At 27.3% G+C, this 19994-nt stretch overlaps 3 protein-coding genes across 3 annotated transcripts; 1 reads left to right on the top strand and 2 right to left on the bottom strand.

The window, feature by feature from the left end:
- Nucleotides 1-343: 343 nt before the first annotated feature.
- On the bottom strand, nt 344-1483 carry LOC124922488. The gene is made up of 3 exons (XM_047463219.1): nt 1227-1483; nt 842-1053; nt 344-753 (listed from the first exon to the last, which is right to left on the bottom strand). The coding sequence occupies exons 1-3, from the start codon at nt 1456-1458 to the stop codon at nt 364-366; spliced, it is 834 nt and encodes a 277-aa protein (XP_047319175.1). The 5' UTR covers nt 1459-1483; the 3' UTR covers nt 344-363.
- Nucleotides 1484-3911: 2428 nt separating this feature from the next.
- Nucleotides 3912-6188, bottom strand: LOC124921570 (UDP-galactose/UDP-glucose transporter 2-like). The gene is made up of 7 exons (XM_047462245.1): nt 5752-6188; nt 5453-5481; nt 5168-5369; nt 4840-5082; nt 4656-4757; nt 4474-4581; nt 3912-4327 (listed from the first exon to the last, which is right to left on the bottom strand). The coding sequence occupies exons 1-7, from the start codon at nt 5875-5877 to the stop codon at nt 4085-4087; spliced, it is 1053 nt and encodes a 350-aa protein (XP_047318201.1). The 5' UTR covers nt 5878-6188; the 3' UTR covers nt 3912-4084.
- Nucleotides 6189-15707: 9519 nt separating this feature from the next.
- LOC124921569 (flap endonuclease GEN-like 1) lies at nt 15708-19969 on the top strand. Its single transcript, XM_047462244.1, has 7 exons — nt 15708-15976; nt 16068-16244; nt 17876-18046; nt 18129-18310; nt 18389-18617; nt 18876-19469; nt 19560-19969. The coding sequence occupies exons 1-7, from the start codon at nt 15782-15784 to the stop codon at nt 19809-19811; spliced, it is 1800 nt and encodes a 599-aa protein (XP_047318200.1). The 5' UTR covers nt 15708-15781; the 3' UTR covers nt 19812-19969.
- Nucleotides 19970-19994: the final 25 nt, after the last annotated feature.

Raw genomic sequence — 19994 nt, 5'->3', positions numbered from 1 at the left:
AATAAATTTAAAAGAAACATGTGAAGAAATTGTGGTCTTATACAATTTAATAATCATCTCTTCATCAATGGAGGATTCAAGTGCTTACTCTTCTTCTTCTTGGTCCCCACTTACTCTCAATCCAGAACATCACGTCTAAGCTTAAATGCGTGTGGTGTGGTGTCCACACGACCTTCAATTTTATTTTTTAAAACAACAAAAGAACACAACTCTTCTGGAAATACCTAATATTGTTTATTAAACAAAACAAGACCGATCGATCCATTAAACCCAAACAAAGTTGTACAATTCAAAACAAAAACAAAAACATTCCCAAATAAACCAAAACCAAAACCAAATCAAAATCCAACTGATCTAAAACCATCAATCATTCAACCCTGCAACATGGTGAAGCAACCATCCAATTGTATAAGCCGCACTAGCCGCTACTACACCATTTAGCAACGTAACAAAGACCGAACCCACATAACCCCTGCCCGCAATCCAAGCTTTCGATGCACCCAATAAGGCTAGTGCCATAGCCGACATAATAGCAGCACCGATAAACTTCATAGACTCACTCTTCTCTTGATTAAACGGAAGAAGTACAATAAAAGAAAGAAGAGGTGCACTCCCAAACACAATAAAAGCACTAAAAGTAACCATCCCATTCTTCCATGGCTTCCTTGCCTTATCATCCGGTAATATCCATTTCATAGCACCCATTTTTTCTTCTATGAAAATATCCTTGTACTTTGAAAATATATTCACCACCTAATCAAAACAAGAACAAGAATTAATTAATAAACACAAAAACCCATCAATAATATAATAGATAGATAGATAGATAGAGTCTAGTTACGGTGTCGGCATCGGCTGCGTCCATGTCTCTAGAGATGTAAGAATGGAGGAGCTGATCTTTTTGAAGGGCGAAATTATAAGTAACATCCCATTCAGCCACTCTTCTTTCTTCCCTTTCCATATCCATTTCTGTGCTACTCGATACGAAATCTCCAAACCCCATTGATATTCCATCCGCCACCAGATTCGCCACCCCCAGCACCAGCACATCCACTATATATATATATACATACATAAGGTAAGGCAGAGTTAGGCGGCCGCAAAATCATAAACATCAACCAAATTTGATCCCTAATAACTATACGAGTCAACAAAACATTTAACCAACTAAACTACTACTTTTTAATTAAGAAGAAAAAAAAGGGAACTGAGTAAGAATCGATTACCGGAGGAGAGTTTGCCGGCGGTGATGGAAGAGATGAGAGCAAAGGTAGTGAGAATAGCATCAAGACCAGCATAAACAATGCTTTTAGCGAATGCACCATTCCATGGTTCCTTTGGTCTCTCTTCTTTTTGTATAATGATCTTTCCAGATTCTTCGTCTCCTTTTCGCCAAAGTAGTGAATCGCGGATGGTGTTTCCGGCGCCGGCGCCGGCGGTACCATTGGATTTGGTCATCACTTGAAAGGGAGAAAATGAAAGTTTGATTGTTTTAGCTAGCTAGTATTCCAATGGTGGAGGGATAAGGCGTGTGTCATGTTGACTTATAGTTGAATTTTTTTACTCTTGTCGGTAATTATCTTTCTAAGAAAAAAAAAATCTTCAAGTATTCTACTAGAAGATGATTTATAAACTTAAAACTAGTTTCTGTTTGAAACTTTTTTTCTTTTAAGAAATATAATATAAATTTGAATAGGTTTAAGTCTACCACCAAACACATTCAAAATAAAACAAAATTATAACTAATAAAAAAATTAAAATTAACTAATGTTAGAATGAAGAAAGTACTAATAGGTAAAATTTGAGTTCATTATAAAAAAGTAAAATATTTTTAATTAAGAAAAAAGAACAGGTGAATTGCCATTTTTATAAATTAATGAGAATAAAAAAAACTAAGTTAAGTAATTAAAATAAAAATAATGGGTTGGTTAGATTTAGGTTAATGTTAATATTAGTTTGATAGCATTTAACTTAATTCAAATAATTAATATTAGATGTGTTTGATAATTTGTTTTACCAAAAAAAAACAATTAATATTTTTTTATTATATAAGAATAAAAAATAAATAAAAAAAATTATCAAAACATATTTATAATGAAAAGAGGAGAGAGACTAACCAAAACAAAAGAGGAGATTTACGTGGCGCAATGCATGTAACTGGTGTAAGTATCCGTTGGATACGTGGCGCACATGCTTTATTTTCTCAAAATTTGGTAACGGCTTGTTTGATTGCGTTTAATTTTGAAATAGATTTGTATACTGAAAATAAATTGTTACATTCATATATATATATATATATATGATAAAATTTTATTAAATTGAATATTTTAAAATGTTAATAATAATAATAATAAAAAATTAAAAAATTAATTAATGAAAAATTGAATATTAAATTAATAACATCAAACAAAGATGAAATTTTGGTACACTTCCCAACATATCTTGATCATGACATGGCTGTTCGTGTATTAATTGTCACAAAATGCTTGTTTTGATAATATCCTATATTGATAAAAAAATAAAAAATAAAAACTAATATTTCTAGTCTCTTCTTGTTTTGAGGTCGTATTTAAATAAAAAAATATATAAAAATATGATAGTAGGTTAGTGTGGTTCTAGACATTTATATATATTTCATAAATAAATAAATTTAAGTTTGGGATTTTAATTTTTAATTGGTTATAAGACAATCCTTAAACTTATCTCTTAGATTTTTTATTTATGAATTTTCTGAAATATATATAAATATATATTACATATATATATTTTTTGTATTGTCATTTTCAGACCTCAGAGAACGGCGTGTGGATTTCACGTGACAAGTAAGTTTTATTAGCTTTATTATTTTTTCCAAAATTTTGGTTATTCATAAAAAACCCTAAACCAAATAATTGTAACCCAAATATAAGATGAAACACATGCCCTCTTAAATGGGCCTAGTAACTTATTTAAAAGTTTAAACCAAATTTATATCCATTTTTTTAAATATTTACTAGTTAGTTGAGTTTAATGGAGATTTACTATTTTTTTTTTTTAGAACACTGGGCTAAGTTCCGATTCTATATTTGAGTATGACTAATCTCACAGATTAAATGTATAAACCCGTAAATACAATTTAGCATTTAATTAGTTATAAAATTTGTTCCAGAACCTTAGAAACCTTAGAAAGACTTTATAAAAAAAAAAAATCATAATGTAAAAAAAAATTAAAGGAAAACAAAACTTCTCAAATCCAATACCAAGACTTAAAAAGAAAAGAAAAAGAAAAAGAAACAGCATATTTACAGCAAGTTTCCATCCAACTCCTGTACATTTACAGCACATTTTGTATGACTCATTATTACTTTTTTAAATGTTATATTTTTATTAATAAATTTACTTTGGATTCATTATTTAATTTATCATAGTTGCCCAGAAATATAAATATTTTTTTAAAATATATATATATATATATATAAATACTCTAGTATAAGGTTGGATTACAATTAACAACATATTAAGTTTAACTTTAACTCATTAATTATGAATTTGAGATCCGGTTATCTTACTCTATAATATGGTGTAAGTAGAATAAAAAAACTAATTAAAAACTCACTGAATTAATTATAAACTGAGGAAATAATTTCTGTATTGACTGTTGGTGGTTTAAATGATAAAAAAAATAACGGTTTAATCAATTGACTATATTACCTTTTGACATTATTTTATAAAAAAAAAAAATGAACAAATATTTTTAAGAATAGTAATCAACACAAACGATTGAGATGAATGATTTAGTAAAAAAACTATTATAGTCACTGTCTTAACTAATTCTGCCTATAGGAATTCCAAATATGTCCCACACACCAACTTTATTCTTATCTTATGGGGTATATCGTGAAGCATTGAATAAGATATTTGACAAAATTAAATAAAACAAAATCAACCCCCTTTTCACCAACTTCATTCTACATAGTACATAACAAATTGACAAGAAAACTTTCAAATAATTTAACATTTATACTATATATAGTTCAACATAAAACTTATGACAATGAAAAGATAACATATTTAATAAGACAATACAATAATGCATTCTTTATTTTCAAACTAAGGCCCTCTTCTCTTCATCTTCTTCCTCCTCCTCTCTTTCAACTTTGTTCTCAATTCTCGCCAATGGCCGTGCCGAAGGAGAAGCTCTTCTTGATGATGTCTTGTTTTCCGGTAAAAGCTTGAGTACTATCCCCATTGCTATAAGTATAAGCCCCGTTCCATGTTGCTCTGTTAATGGTTTCGTAAATATTATATACGAAAGTAGCAATGTAACCGCCTTCCTTGCAGTGGTCACCTACGCAAAGAAATAGAAATGATCAATTCTCAGTGGAAATCGAACTTGATAACCTTTTCACTCAACCTACTTTGGCGGGTTATCGTTTTTATATATGTATACATAGAAATTTACCAACGATTGAATACTGGAAAATAGAAACACACCATGGCAGTGGTTGCAGCGCCAAAAATCGCGATAAGTGAAAGGACGGAAACTTGACCAATAAACGTAGCCATTGCTTCAAACACCAACACCCCGTATACATAAGGATGCTGCACGAACAAATTAAAATTTTTAACAAATTTATTGACAGTTTCTCATTTGGTTCAGAAACTGTTATAGTAACCTGATAACATGAATTCCAAGCTTTAAATAATTCTCCCGTAAGAATCATGGGTGGGATCAAGAATGGCATTCCGACTATAGTCGAGCAAAAGAGCATCTCCATCTATGTAACAAGAAAAACCGAATAAAAACAAGACAAAAGCTCTTGAATAACCTTAAATCGCGTCAAAAGGAAATGAACCAACCTGTGTTGTTTCGGGGTTCATGGTAAAAATGGCTTCTTGAAAATTACCAAGGAAGGAATCCATAATTAGAGCACCAGAAACCATAACAACACCAATTATGCTAAAATTAGGCGAAGTTTGTGCATCAGCTAAAGTGAAAAGGATCAAACCGATAACCAAGAGTACAGCTGAGATGTATTCATGAGGCGGGTATTTCCTTCGTAAACCAGGAATGAATGCACCCATAATCATAACCGGTAGAACCTGAAACAAGACAATTTCAATAGATCAGTCCAACCACAACTAATACAAACAAAATTACACAAATTTTTGATCTGTTATTTTTCACCTTGGTAGATTTGAACATGAGTTGAGCAGGGTAATTCAGAAAAGCCAAAGATCCTTTAGTAAGACCATGTGAACCCATAAGAACAGCAGAAAGCTTCACATACATCTTCCATGGATTCACCATTTGCTTTGTAGTGAAGCCTTGTAGATAGATCAATACAACATAAACCCATCCTTGAACAAATGTGAAATACCATCCATAGCTTCAAGAACAAAGAAATGTTAATTCAATTCAAATCAAATCTGAAATTGAAAATAAACAGATAGATTAATTAGATTCGTTTACCTGAAATGTAACCTGTTGTATACATATTCCTGTATCAAAATTAAAGAAGAATATTACTTTTAAAGTCTTCACTCCATGTATGAACTCAAACTCAAAGCAGATTCAAGATTTATCAAACATGCAGATCAAAACTCAAGCAGTTCATGTTACTGATCATTGTTCATTACAGAAATTGAAAATTTTCAGAAACCCATTTGGGTAAATAAACGAAATTCAAGAACAAAACAGAGAAAAATTGATGAAAACAAGAAAACCCATTCATCTTCTCTCGAGAAAGAAACGATCTGTAAAATAGATACCTCGCAGACGCCATTAACAAGATAACCAAAGAAGAATCCAGAAGAACAGATGAGAAATTGCTTCCAAACGGGTTTATCAGTGAGAGAGATTCCAAAGAGGGATCGAGCTTGTTCTTCGTTCTTCATCTTGTATCAGTAAATGAACATTAATGGCTACAGAAATTTATTATTTGGGAATGTTGAACATCTGCATGTTGACCATAGAGGCTGGGGTTTGTGAATTGAACTTAATGGGAAAGGAACGATAGATGCCGGGGAGATCACGTTAGTAAGATATATAATAAACCCATGAATATTTATCTTTCACCGTCATCGAGGAAGATGAAATAAGGAAGATTTCCACTTTTTTTAAAGAGAGATAATGAAAATTGTTGATTGTGGAAGGTTGAAGAAAGGTTCTTGCTCTTTTCAGATTCTACTGGAAGCAGCAGTTGCGACAAAATTATACGATTCCCGGAGAAGATTTTCCGGTGGCCGGAGATGGAGGAGAGAGAGAGAGAGAAAGACAGACAGAGGCCGCCGTTTGTGGGGGTGTAGAAGAATTTTAGCTAGGGCCTTTAATCTATAATCAATTTAGAAACAGGTTTATTTTATTTTATTTTATTTTTAATATTATATTAGTTATAATAAATCAACTCTCTTATGTTTTAAATTTAGTAATTATAGGTTTCTTAAAATGAGAGAGTATTTATTTGAATTTTGAAACACATTAACATTTAAATTTAATACAAATAATATATATTAGACAAAATATACAATTTCGTATAATTTATTTTTTTATTTTATATATTTTTTTTTATAGAGGATTCATGTATATTAAAAATAAAAATCTTTTAAACCGAACCAAAAAAATAACATTATTGAAAAAATAAAAAATGATACTTAATAAATTATTAAGCTCGTAAATACTTGAGAAAAACGATTAATTACCGACTGACTACATTATCAATTCTGAACGAATCTAAAAAAATGTTATAATAATTGTATTATAAATTATACAAATCAAAATACTACCATCATTCAAATTTTAAAATTTCGACGATTTTTCTACAGCAATATAATATACCAAAAAAATATCTCAAATGATATTTCATTATTAACAAGGAAAATCTATTATTAATTGATTATTAGTTTTCATATTAAATTATTTAATAATATAATTTAATACATTAATATAATTTATTTATTTATTTCCCAAATCAATCCTAAGAAGTGGAGTTAGGACAACATTTAGGTTAATAATAGTAAAAGTTTTATACATTATGTTATGTGACAGATATTTTGTATTGATTAGTCTTAATGGGAGAAAATAATAAATATTTAATTTCCCATTTTCAATATTTTTAGTTAAAAATAGTTATTTTATAAATAAAATATTATTTATAAAATGAACATTTCTCCAATCTAACATGATAATTGTGTGAATAGTAGTAAAAATAAAAATCATTGCTATTTTATTAATAATTTGATTGATGAAATTAGAGCAATAAGATAAATAATTAAATTTAAAAAGAAATTGTCTTAATAACATACTTATCCTGATTAAGTAACATGATTTCATTTAATTATTATCTAGATGAATCTTGATTCATAAAATGGATTTGAAATTAAATATTATTGTCTTATATTATTTTAACTTTAATTTTGAAAAGTTTCACAAATAAAATTATAAAAATCTTTAGAAACAAATAGCTAGTCTAACTTTAAGTAATTATAATTATGAATAAAAAGGTTGAAAATGTATTTTTTATAACCATAATAATGTTTTGTAAATTGAAGTTTAGGTTAATAAAAGTTGATAGTCTGTCTAATTATGATATACAAATTAAGTTTAATCTTATTTTGCCTGAATTTACTGCGGATTTTGTGAATAAATCTGAAGTGATTACGTACGTTACCTTCCATGTGAGAGTCAGCAATAGAAAAGTTTTAAGTATATTTGACTTAGATTAGCTGTTATTTGAATAAAACCTAAAAAAGTAGATTTATTATTATTATATATAAAAAATGATAATAAAAAAATATTATAAGTTTATAATATTTTAATATTTTAGATAGATAATTAAGTGATGTAAAAAGTAAGTTTATTATTATTATTTTTATATTAAAATGCTTATAAAAAAATATTATAAGTTTATGATATTTTAATATTTTAGATAGATAATTAAATGATATAAAAATATTATAGAATAATGTCTTAGATTGATTCAAATTAAACTGTTTGGTAAATATATATATGGCTGCCTGGATAAAAGCAACTTTAATACGTCCATTTTTTTATATTTAATAATATTATATTATTAATATTATTTTTTCTTCTTTAATATTAATTATTTATAATTTATTTTATTAATTAAAATTATTATTTTTTATTATTTTAGGGCCCCAAAAATTTAAATTTGCATAGGACCGACCCTATATATATATATATTAAAATACGACCGTTTTTTTTCAAAGAAAACAGAGGATCCGTAACATTTATTTATAAATGTTAAAATTTTTATTTAAAAATTATAAATTTATTTATCATTAAAATAACTTAAATTGAAATAAAAGTAATATATATATATATATATATATATATATATATATATATATATATATATATATATATATATATATATATATGATATAAATTTAAGTTGATTAACCTTGGTTAGTGCTTACTTGATTTATTGAATAAATTAAAATGTGTCTATAATATGCCTATTTATAATAATAATTTTAAATATATTTTCTATTAAATATAGACCTTAAAATAAGTCTATATTTATTATTAATTAATAAATAGTAATTATTTGAAATACATAAAAATAAGTTAATACTGAAAATGTTAAATATTATAAATGTTATTTAAAATAAAAATAAACAAAATTCATCACAATATTAATATACATTTTAATTGCAATTAATTTTGAGTACAAATTACAAGAACTCCTTCAAATATGATTGAGTTATTTAAATAATTAAATAGAGGGAAAAAAATGATTGTTGATGTTTGTAAAGAAATGATGATTATTTTTAGTAAAAAAAAATATTAATGTATATAAATAAAATAAAAAATAAAAATTTAAAATAAATATTATTTTAATATTTTTATTAATTAATTGAGGGATTTGATAGACAGAAAAGAATTGAATAATGTTTGAATTATTAGAAGAAGACAGTAAAAATAACTAATTGTTTCTTTTATATATTTATATATTCAACTATGTTACATGTATTATATCAACACCTTATACTTTCACATTTTGATAGTCTAATTAGACTAGTTTGAAATGTTGGTTTGCTTTCATCCTTATAAGGAACCATTTTTCATGTTAATTTTAATAATCAAACTAGGCTTAGTGCCCACATTACTTTAGCCATTGCATGGAAGTGCTTTACCAAATTATTAATAGTCAACTGTAATTATTGTAAAATGACTAATTACACATATATTCACAAACCATATTATAACTTTTTATTTGTACTTTATAATGATATTCATCATTGAAATCTAATTGATTATCTATATTAACAGTTAAAATGAGAACATTCTTATTAAAATTATTTGAAATTAAAGTGACATTTATTACCGTAATATGATGATAGTCTTAGTTCTTCAAATTTAAAAAGAACCATGATTGTAAGATGAAGCTACATGCTTAGGTCTACAATTTATTTTTAACATATTTGGATTAAAATTGATGTTATATTTCAATTGAGATATATAAATAAGTAACTCTCAAGTCTCAACTATTTCTCATTTTATATAATATTTAAATTTTTATTTATACAACTAAATTTGATCTTTTATTAAATTCTTCTCTTAAATTTTTATATCTTTCAAATCATTAAGCTTAAGATTTTAGAAGCTTTGAATATTACATAACTTACAAATTTTGTGTTCAAGAATTCAGTGATAGAGAGAAATCTCAAAATTAGAGTTATAGTGAAATTAAAAGAGAAAAAAAGAAAAGAGAAAATGATAAATAATAATAAAAAATAACATTAAGTATTTATTTTTAGGAATCAGAGGAATTTTTTTTAAAAAAATATAAAGAATCACGTCAACTTCCAACATTAAATAAAAATATAAAAAAATGGTTAAATGTATCACACTTTTTATAAATTCAATTAAGTTTTAAATATCTTTATATACATTATCTTATTTTAAATTAATTCTCGTACATTTATTTTTATTAAAATTGATCATTGTGCATTTATTTTTATTTAAAATTACTCTTTATTACATTTATTTTTGTTTGAAGTAGTTTGAATTTTTAAATAATACAAAATGAAGAACATAACTCAGAATATATAACAACTTTTTATTTTATAGTCGAAATTTGAACACACTTGATAACTAATTCCAAACCATCGATCGTCAAAGATTCCAACTAAGTTGTGTTTCTTAAATTTAGATCCGAACTTATTTTATCTAATGAACTGAATTCGTCTTCAAATAAAATTATATTAATTCTCACTCCCAATTCATTCTCACTAAGAGGATAGTCACAATTTTGGTATAAGTCATTTATAGCTAGCCGATTCAACAATATTACGGATTTTGTATTACGATATTATCATATTTTAGATATCGTAATGTTTATCATAATATTACATTTTAACTATATAACTACCGTAAATCTTTCTCTCTTTCAATATCAATATTTTTATCGTTTAGATGATTTTAGGGACACAACACAAACACACAATATTTAAATATTGATGAGACGAATGAGTAAAAACTCTGTCGTCGCCTTATTCTGTAACATCGCTGCCTGAAAATGAAACATAATAGGTGCGTCGTCATTTGAGAATTGAGTTGTAGAAATAATCTCAAGACGAAAATGAATATTTGCCATCAATTGAATTTAGAAAAATAAAATAGATATACCACTCATAAGAGGAATTTGTGCCTATTTTAAACACAAATTATCATATTTATAATATTTTAAATGATTTTAGATATTTATGGTGTAAATTCAAACAAAAATAAATGTAATAAAAAATAATTTCAAACAACATAAGTGTATATAAGTATTAATTTAAAACAAAATAATATATAAAAATATATTTAAAACTTAATTATATAAGTAAGATAATACTTAAAACCACATTACCATATAAGTTTGATGATTTTTAACATATTAAAAAACAATTACCTTATTTATTAATTACCTATTTCAATTCTTCAAATTCATGACCTTGACTTATAAATTTTAATTTTCATAATAAAGAAACAATACTTTCCATATCAACATATATTTCAAAATCAATTGAAAATGGAATGATATAATACATATATTGAGAAGGGGAGTTGTTTTAAATGAGAAATTAATTTGACTTGTTGTAATTTTATGTTTAGTGACAATCATCATGATAATTATTTTCAAAATTATTAAAATAATAAATGAAAGTATTTTATTTATATTGGATATAAAAAATGTGATTGAATCACATGAATTTTCATAAATAAAAAAGTAAATGAAAAAAGAGTATTTAACCAATTTATAGATGATTTTTTTGAAAAAAAATTGATAGTTAGTTTTTTTTATATAAAATGTATATATTTGAAAAAAAAAATTATATTAAAAAGGAAGTAAAAGTTTATGTCAATTTAATAAAATAATGTATTTTCACTTTTTTATTATAAAGTGAAAAAAGTACTAATGACAGTTTGATTAAATTACTTTATTTTAAATTTTAGTAAGTAATTATTATTATTATTATAGTTTTTTAAGATAAGTGCTTACATAATATGCAAATGGTTTTAAAGACCAAATTATAATGGTGGGGTTGGCTAGTTTTCAACATTTAAAAAATTGATTGTGATATTTATAAAAACGCTTTCGTACAAATTAAAATAAAGAAGATAAACCTAACCAATTAAATATTTATTAATTTTAATAATAGAACTATTATTATTTTTAATAAAAGACCCATTATTATTATTATTATAATTTGATTTTATTAAAAAAATGATATTAATATCTATATAGTTAAAATAAACTAACAGAAATCACAATCATTGATAAGATATGTTTAACGAGGATGATTCAAAATTGAGAAATCAAATATTTTAGTTAGAATTATTTTCGCTTAAACTAGATTGAAGATATATGTATGTTATGGATATTAAAGTATGGAGATAATTGAGTCACTCAAAGTTTTTTCCTTTAAATATATATTTTGTAAGACACTCAAAGGGGCATGCTGTTACGCATTTATACACATGTTATTACATGTTTTGCATTACTTTATATTATATATATATATATATATATATATATATATATATTTAATAAACTTTCTGACATATCATTTACTCCAATCTTTTGCATATATACTCCATATATAGAGTCTTTACATTTTTTAAGTGGGAACATAATTAGTATTATTTAAATTCTATAACTGTTCCTTGTAACTTCTTATAAAGTTGTTTACAATTTCTTATGTTATTCTTTTTTTAAATAATTGAAAAAAAAAAAAACGTACGTACGTGTCACATTTAAACGAGTCGGTATTATATGTCATTCAACTTGTGATTAATAATAGTTGAAGATTTTAAATACAATGTAATCAAAACATAGCTAGTAGTTGACAATCAGTTATAATAGAAGAGTTGGCATGCCTACAAAAAATAATAAATGTTAGTCTTCCTTAATATTATATTATATGTTAGGAAGATGTCATTATAACGAGACATGGTTTATGATATTTTGTTATAAATAATTTTAAATAATACTTAAAATGAAAGTGATTTTATTAACTTTTATTATAAAATATGTAATTAATCACCTCTTCTAGCTTAACGACAACAAAAAGTTTAGAAGTTTATGTCAGGCGACAAATTCAAATTCTGTGTCTGATTAAATGGTTAAATGTGTTTGCGGATTATATGTTTAACTCATTTTTCCATTTAAAAAAATGTAACTAATTAATCTTTTCTTCTAGTATAGCGGGAAAAAGATGCGGATAACCCTAACCGCATAGAGGTTTTAGTTTCGAGTCCATCAAACATCAATTCCCAATACGAAAGAGAAATAAAACCCAACGTTTTAAAAAATGTAACTAAAAAGAGATATATAAAAAATGTGAAAATATAGTGTTCATTTTTTTAGATTATAATTATTTTGCCAAACAATATTTTATTTTTTGCAATTTTGAAAAATTTAGATACCAAACTAAATAACTTATAAAATTATTTCTTTTGAAAATATATAATAAAAATATATAGTTATATTCTTATAAATTATAAACAAAAATAAATTAACATTTTAAAGACAATTTTGGACTACAATCCGTAATCAATATAGATGGATATATTTAATACGTTGTAAGTTGTATTGAGAAAATCATTTATAAGTCCTTAAACTATGTCTTCAAATATTTTAAGTAGTTTATGTCTTCAATTACTTTATGATCAGGATGATTTATTTGAATTACTTGATGATCAGGATGATTTATTTGTGTCCCTATAGAATCTAAATTTTGATTATTTTAAGTAATCATACAATTTAAAATAAAAAATCGATTAAACATAACCTAAAAAAACATAATTCAAAACAAAATTAAAAAATAAACAAAAAAATAAATTTAATTGGCTCGAATGTCTTCTAAAAAATGATGAGATGAAATAAATTAATTGTTTTTTCGAATTTAACCTCAAACATCGTCATGATAATGTCATTGTGAATAATTTTAATGATATATTTTGATGGTTAAATATTCTATGATTTCTTTCTAACTAAATAGTACACAAAAAATTATTAGAAATCCATCTTGTAAGTCTTATCCTTTTAGCCACCTCGATTCATACCTCCAAATAGTCAATGATGATCTCGGCATAACTAATTGAATTATGATCAAATTTTTCAAAAGACTTCAAATATTTGTCAAACCGTGATAATGTAAAAGAAAATAGAAAATGGAGAGTTATACACGCCTCCTTTTAACGAATAATATTATATTTTATGCCAAATAATATTATATTTTATGTTAGGAAGATGTCATTGTAACGAGACTGGTTTATGATATTTTGTTACAAATATTTTTAATAATACTTAAAATGAAAGTGATTTTATTTACTTTTATTATAAAATATATAATTAATTTCCTCTTCTAGTTTAATGATAACAAAATGTGGATATTCTCAGCCTCCCTGAGGTCTTGGGTTTGAACTCGTCAGATGACAAATTATACGTAGTTAATTGTGTTTGTGAATTATGTGTTTAACCCGTTTTTCCATTTTTTTTAAAAATATGTAACTAATCTCTTCTTCTAGTCTAGCGGGAAAAAGATGTGGATAACCCTAACCTCATAGAGGTTTTATATTCGAATCTGTCGGACGAAAATTTCCATTCGCCTGATTAATTGGTTAAGTGTGTTAATTTGCAAGCTATGCGATTAACCTGCAGGGATTAGTCGCAATACGAAGAGAAAACGAAACTCAGCGTTCTAAAAAAAAATATAACTATATATAAAAAATGTGAGAATATAGTGTGCATTCTTATAGATTGATATATATAACACTTAATTTTATTGAGAAAATCATTTATAAGTCCTTAAACTATTTCTCAATTATGATATAAGTCCTCAATTTTTTTAATTTGGTTTATGTCTTCAATTACTATTACCAGACGAATGAGATGATTTATTTGAAAATGAGGAACGATAAAGGAGAGAATGATGTGTCACTGTAGAATCTAGATTTTGATTTTTTTAAAATAATCATACAATTTAAAATAAAAAATTGTTTAACATAACATAAAAAAAAACATAATTCAAAATAAAAATAAACAAAAATAAATTTAATTGGCTCAAATCTCTTCTAAAAAATGACGAGATAAAATAAGTTAACTGTTTTTTCGGATTTAACCTTCAACATCGTCATTATAATGTCATTATGAATAATCTTTAACAATATATTTTGATGGCTAGATGTTCTATGGTTTCTTTCTAACCAAATAGTCCACCAAAAATTATTAGAGATCCATCTTGTAAGGCTTGTTCTTTTAACCACCTCGATTCATACCTCCAAATAGTCACTGACGGTCTCTGACATAACTAATTGAATTATGGTCAAAATTTTCAAAATTTTTTAAATATTTATCATTACGTGATAATGTAAAAGAAGATGAAAAGTTATTCCCGTCTCCTTTTAACACATTCGACTCACACTGACCCAAATTTTCCCAATATATAAACTAATAAGATGAAAATTTGGAAAAACAAGTAAAAAAAGGAAAGTATAAATGAAGCGGATGATCAATGTTAACTTTGTTTTGGAAAATAGAGATAAGCTATTTAATTATATGGAAATAATGAGGAAATTAGGATTATGCTAATTTTCTATATATTAAAAAAAAATACCGGTTTAAACTCAACTCAGACCTCAATTAAATTCGTCTATAACAAAATCTCACTTTCATATGCTTAAAAAAACATTATACCCGAATGTGAACATAACTTAAGTCAAATTATAAATATAAATCTAAATCATGATTTATGCCTTAGTCTAAACAAGAAAATATCAAAGTAAATTATAAATATGCCTAACTAAACATCTCATTTAAATCATTGTCCTTATGAAATATTTAATGAAAAAAATGTACTTACAAATAAATTTCTTGATATTCTCTTGAAATTTTTTAACTCGAATCTCATCGAACATAAATGTTAGTTTCGAATTTTTTTTAGTAAAATTTATTTAGAGTTTATACGCAATTATTCGTTAAATGCTCGAACACATTTGATCAACTCATTCCCTTCAATTTTGTGATTAAGTAATTAATTTATGGTAAAAAAAATTAAAACTTTGTAATTGGGTTAATATTTTGGGCTTTATATGAAGTAAAAATTGTGGGGGCCCAGTAAACAAACATGAAAATATAAAATATTAATTATGGAAATCATACAAAAGGCTTTATTTATCAAGTTTCTCAAAAATTTCTCGGGGTTACAATGGAAGATGAATGATGATATCTATCTCGATCGAATGAACTGCTAAGAAGAAAGACGATCCAAAACGGTGAAATAAGTAATGGGAGTTGGAGGTAATTTCTGGGATTTGCTCAAACCCTACGCCAGGAACGAAGGTTTCGATTTCATAAGAGACAAACGGGTTGCTGTTGATCTCTCTTTCTGGGTTGTACAAAACGAAACCGCCATTGGAGCTAACGCCCGAAATCCCCATCTCAGACTCATCTTCTTCCGCACTGTAAACCTCTTCGCCAAGGTATTCATTCATGAATCATGATTCATGATTCACAGCCCTCTTTTCTTTTTAACCGAATAATGCAAGACTGTAAAAAGTTTCCATTTTGTAGTTTGGGGCGTACCCAGTTTTTATCGTTGACGGTACACCGTCATTGCTCAAGTCTCAGGCGAGAATTCAGCGATACTATCGATCATCTGGGATTGATGTTTCGGCTATTTCGTTACCGGAAGATGCTTCTCCGGTGGAGAGGAATAGGAACTTTTCTAAATGCATTGCTGAATCTGTGGTATGTATGATGAACATTTTTTATGCATTTTAAGTCTGAAATACTCTAGATGCTTGGTTTATGAACAAAATTTGAGTTGGGATTCTATTATTCTTTATCTCTACTGTTTATGTTGATCTCGGTAGTTAGTGTTGCATTAATCTGAAACTTTACAGGATTTTGGCATCACAGAGTTATTCATCTTCTTTGTTAAATTAACATCACAGACTTTATAGGATGCATGGTTTATGACAAAGTAATCCATTGGTACTGTCACTCTTTCAGGAGATACTATCAATTATTCGTTATTTTCTTCAGTTTATGATGATCTTGGTAGTGTGGAATTGATCTGAAACATTTTAGGATTTTGTTCAATGCAAATTTTCTTTGATCCAACCGAATCCCAGATTGCTTCATTGTTGGTTATTGTTCTTACACAATTTAGTACTTAGTAGAAATGTTCTTGTTATCTTTTGTTATATAAATATTGTAACAATTACATTAGATGCAAAGCTCAAGTGGAAAGAGACTTGTCACTATGAATGCCTTGAAGTGTAGGGTAACTGTGGGGGCCTGGATTAAAAAAAGAAAATTTGAGATATTTTTTGAAAAAAAAAGTTGTATTTCATATTGTTGAGATTACTACATTGTCTTCTTTATATGACGAAGAAACGGCTATTAACAAATTAATTGTCACTCTTTCTGAAGATGAATAACTGTTATGCTTCTATAAGATAATGTCATAGTTTTTGATTTCCTACTGTTTACGATGATCTTGGTAGTGTGGCATTTATCTGAAACTTTATAGGGTTTCGTTCATTGCAAATTTGATTTGATCCAACAAAATCCCAAATTGCTTAATTGTTGGTTCTTATTCTTACATAATTTGGCAACATTAACAGTTATTCATCTACTAAAAGAAACAATTAGTTTGTTGGCTAACTGTTAGAGCTTGTTTGATCTTGTTTTTTTTTTTTTTAAATATTGTTTGATAAAAAAGTAGGTTATTTGGGATTTTTGTAGGATGAATTACTAAAATGTTATTTTATATTTAAAATTTAATAAAAGTAAAGTAAGAGTATTTTGGTATTTTAATTATCGATGAATTAATTGATTTGATGGGTATAATGGTAGTGATGATGTGATAGAAATAGTTTGAAAAAAAACCTATAAAACCCAAGATCAAACGAGCTCTTAGAGTTACTAGCAATTTTGGAACAATTAGGAACACAATATTCTTTTCATTCATCTAAATCTTTGTCAACACTGAGGTTGTGTTTGATATAACTGAAAAATTAAGTGCAGAATATTGAATTTTAGGTGCTGAATGATGTGTCTGAAAATTGTCCCATTTTTTTTTGATGTGTCTGAAAAATGAAGCTTAATAACCAAATGAAAATATATAATTTGTAAGTAAGTTGAATTTGATAAAACGTGGAACTAATATCGAAAACGACTATTTTACCCCTTTTAAGGGATTAAAGTTGATTTTTTAAACTTAATTTGAATTGAATCTAAATAATTAAGTAATTTTAAATAGCAAACATAAGTGAAAAGCTGTGTTATCAAACACAAATACAGCCTGAATGATTCCTAGGAAAACTCTTCAATTTTGTGCAAACAACGTATGAATTTTGTTCAAACAATGTTAGGAACTGCTCAAGCTTCTCGGAGTTCCTGTGTTGAAGGCACGAGGTGAGGCAGAAGCGCTCTGTGCTCAGCTAAACTTTGAAGGGCTAGTAGACGCTTGTATTACAGCCGACAGTGATGCGTTCATGTTCGGAGCTCAATGTGTTATAAAACGCCTTAATCCCAATAACAAAGTATGGTTTATGGGCTCTTCTAAACTTTTATTTTTTATTTTTTTTTTGTTTTCGCTTTAGCATGCTATTTTTGTGTATGCAGGAACCGTTTGAATGCTACAACATGTCAGATATTGAAGCTGGTCTCGGTTTGAAACGAAACCATTTGATAGCAATCTCCATTTTAGTTGGAAATGATCACAATTTAGGTGGTGTTCAAGGAATTGGAGTCGATACGGCTCTTCGTTTTGTCAAATCTTTTGGTGAAGATGAAGTTCTTAATAGGTCTGGTTTTCCTTTCGCGTTTATGCACTCGCTTTCTCTTTCTTTAATGATTGATAATTGTTTTTAAAATCAATGTAGGTTAAGAGACATAGGAAAAGGAGACGACACTTCTCGAATTCAAGTAGTTTCTAGTTTCGAGACCAATACACGAACGATGAAGAAGTCTCCTCATTGTTCCTTTTGCGGTCACCCGGGCAGTAAGAGGGCACATCTAAAATCTCCGTGTGAATACTGCAGCTCGAACAATAACGATGGTTGTGTGGAAAAAATCGTCGGGTTTGAATGTCGTTGTTCCTCGTGTGATTTGGTAAGTCTTCTCATCTCTTTGAACTTTCAATGTGAAATTATATTAGGCCTTGTTAGTTATTTGGTTATTTAGATAACTACCCTAGTTTTCAAAATAAAAGAAAAATGTAAGTAATTTCAAAACAGCCTTGTCGGGGCATATATGGTAATGATGTGATTTACGAGGAGATTGATGATCGAATAATGAGTTATTTGATATTAAATTCAAATAACCTAGATTGAACAAGGGATAAGAATTTGTGATTTCCCTTCATTGCAGAATAGGAAAGGTAAGGAAAAGAAGAAGGATGAAGATTGGCATTTTAGAGTCTGCCAGAAAATCGAAACCGATGGAAATTTCCGTAGCGATGAGATAATTGAATTATACTCGAGTGATAATAATTATCAGGATAAATCGGGTGTGAGATTTCAGTTAAGATGGGAAAACCCGAAAGTGGACATGTTGGTGGATTACTTGTGTTTTTATTTGAATTGGGAGCCATCTTATATTCGACAAAGAATCCTTCCTATGCTATGCACCATTTTCTTGAGGCACAAGGCTCTAAAATCTACAAACGATTTGTTGAACAAACAATATGAGTTTGATTCGATTCAGCGTGTGAAGGTAAAGTTTGGGCATCAGTTTTACGTCGTTAATTGGAAGAAAAACACTCCTGCCCTTGCTGTAAAGACCTGCACTGTCTCTGATCTTGATCGAGATGACTCAGTCGAGTTAACTCAGCATGATGACGATGATCCTGGCCCTCCTGAGATTTACATTCGAGATGGGTGTCATTTTTTGTCAACCGACGAAAATATGTCACTCGTTCAAGCTGCTTTCCCGGAAAAGGTCCAGCTTTTTTGGGAAGAAAAGGTACATTCCTCTTTTATTCTTCTATTTTCAGTTATGTCAAGTTCAGTTTCACTTAAAATATTTCCGAGAAAATAAACTCTCGTACTTCAGGAGAGGAGAGAAAGTGGAAAACGGAAGAAGCAAAGTCCAACAATGGAATCTCCTTCGAAAAGAGGAGGCATGCAACTAAATATTACGGAGTTTTATCGTTCCTCGAAGAAGTTAAACAAACCGAAGACCAAAGGGGAGAGTTCCGAAGAAGATCAGGAGAGAAGTGGTTACGGTTCTTCTAAAGTCAAGAGGAATGTTGACTCGAGTTCGAACCTTCCCAAGTCGGTTAGGCGTCGTCTTTTGTTTGGGTAGTGTGGGTTAGATAATTTTATGTTTTGTTTTTATACGTTAGGTAGTTTTAAAGATATTTTGATGTCTTACGTTTTAGAAGGTTTTGAAAAGAACATAGTTTCTTTTATGCGGGAGTATCAATGGCAATTAAATAAATAAATGATACAAATTAACAAATTTAAATACAACCAAGTGTAAAATTTA

This window comes from Impatiens glandulifera, chromosome 1 (genome assembly GCF_907164915.1).
Source record: "Impatiens glandulifera chromosome 1, dImpGla2.1, whole genome shotgun sequence".
NCBI lineage: Eukaryota > Viridiplantae > Streptophyta > Magnoliopsida > Ericales > Balsaminaceae > Impatiens > Impatiens glandulifera.
This window is presented reverse-complemented; position numbering and strand designations above follow the sequence as displayed.

Bases quoted from the DNA above. Each gene is read 5' to 3' on its own strand.
- LOC124922488 (XM_047463219.1), bottom strand. From the start codon at position 1,458: ATGACCAAATCCAATGGTACCGCCGGCGCCGGCGCCGGAAACACCATC. The intron at 1,054-1,226 runs GTAATCGATTCT...ATATATATATAG, and splicing joins CGCCGGCAAACTCTCCTCCG to TGGATGTGCTGGTGCTGGGG. The intron at 754-841 runs GTAACTAGACTC...TGTTTTGATTAG, and splicing joins ACGCAGCCGATGCCGACACC to GTGGTGAATATATTTTCAAA.
- LOC124921570 (XM_047462245.1), bottom strand. From the start codon at position 5,877: ATGAAGAACGAAGAACAAGCTCGATCCCTCTTTGGAATCTCTCTCACT. The intron at 5,482-5,751 runs GTATCTATTTTA...ATTTTGATACAG, and splicing joins TTGTTAATGGCGTCTGCGAG to GAATATGTATACAACAGGTT. The intron at 4,758-4,839 runs GTTGGTTCATTT...CTTGTTACATAG, and splicing joins TGAACCCCGAAACAACACAG to ATGGAGATGCTCTTTTGCTC.
- LOC124921569 (XM_047462244.1), top strand. From the start codon at position 15,782: ATGGGAGTTGGAGGTAATTTCTGGGATTTGCTCAAACCCTACGCCAGG. The intron at 16,245-17,875 runs GTATGTATGATG...AAACAATGTTAG, and splicing joins AATGCATTGCTGAATCTGTG to GAACTGCTCAAGCTTCTCGG. The intron at 18,311-18,388 runs GTCTGGTTTTCC...AAATCAATGTAG, and splicing joins GAAGATGAAGTTCTTAATAG to GTTAAGAGACATAGGAAAAG.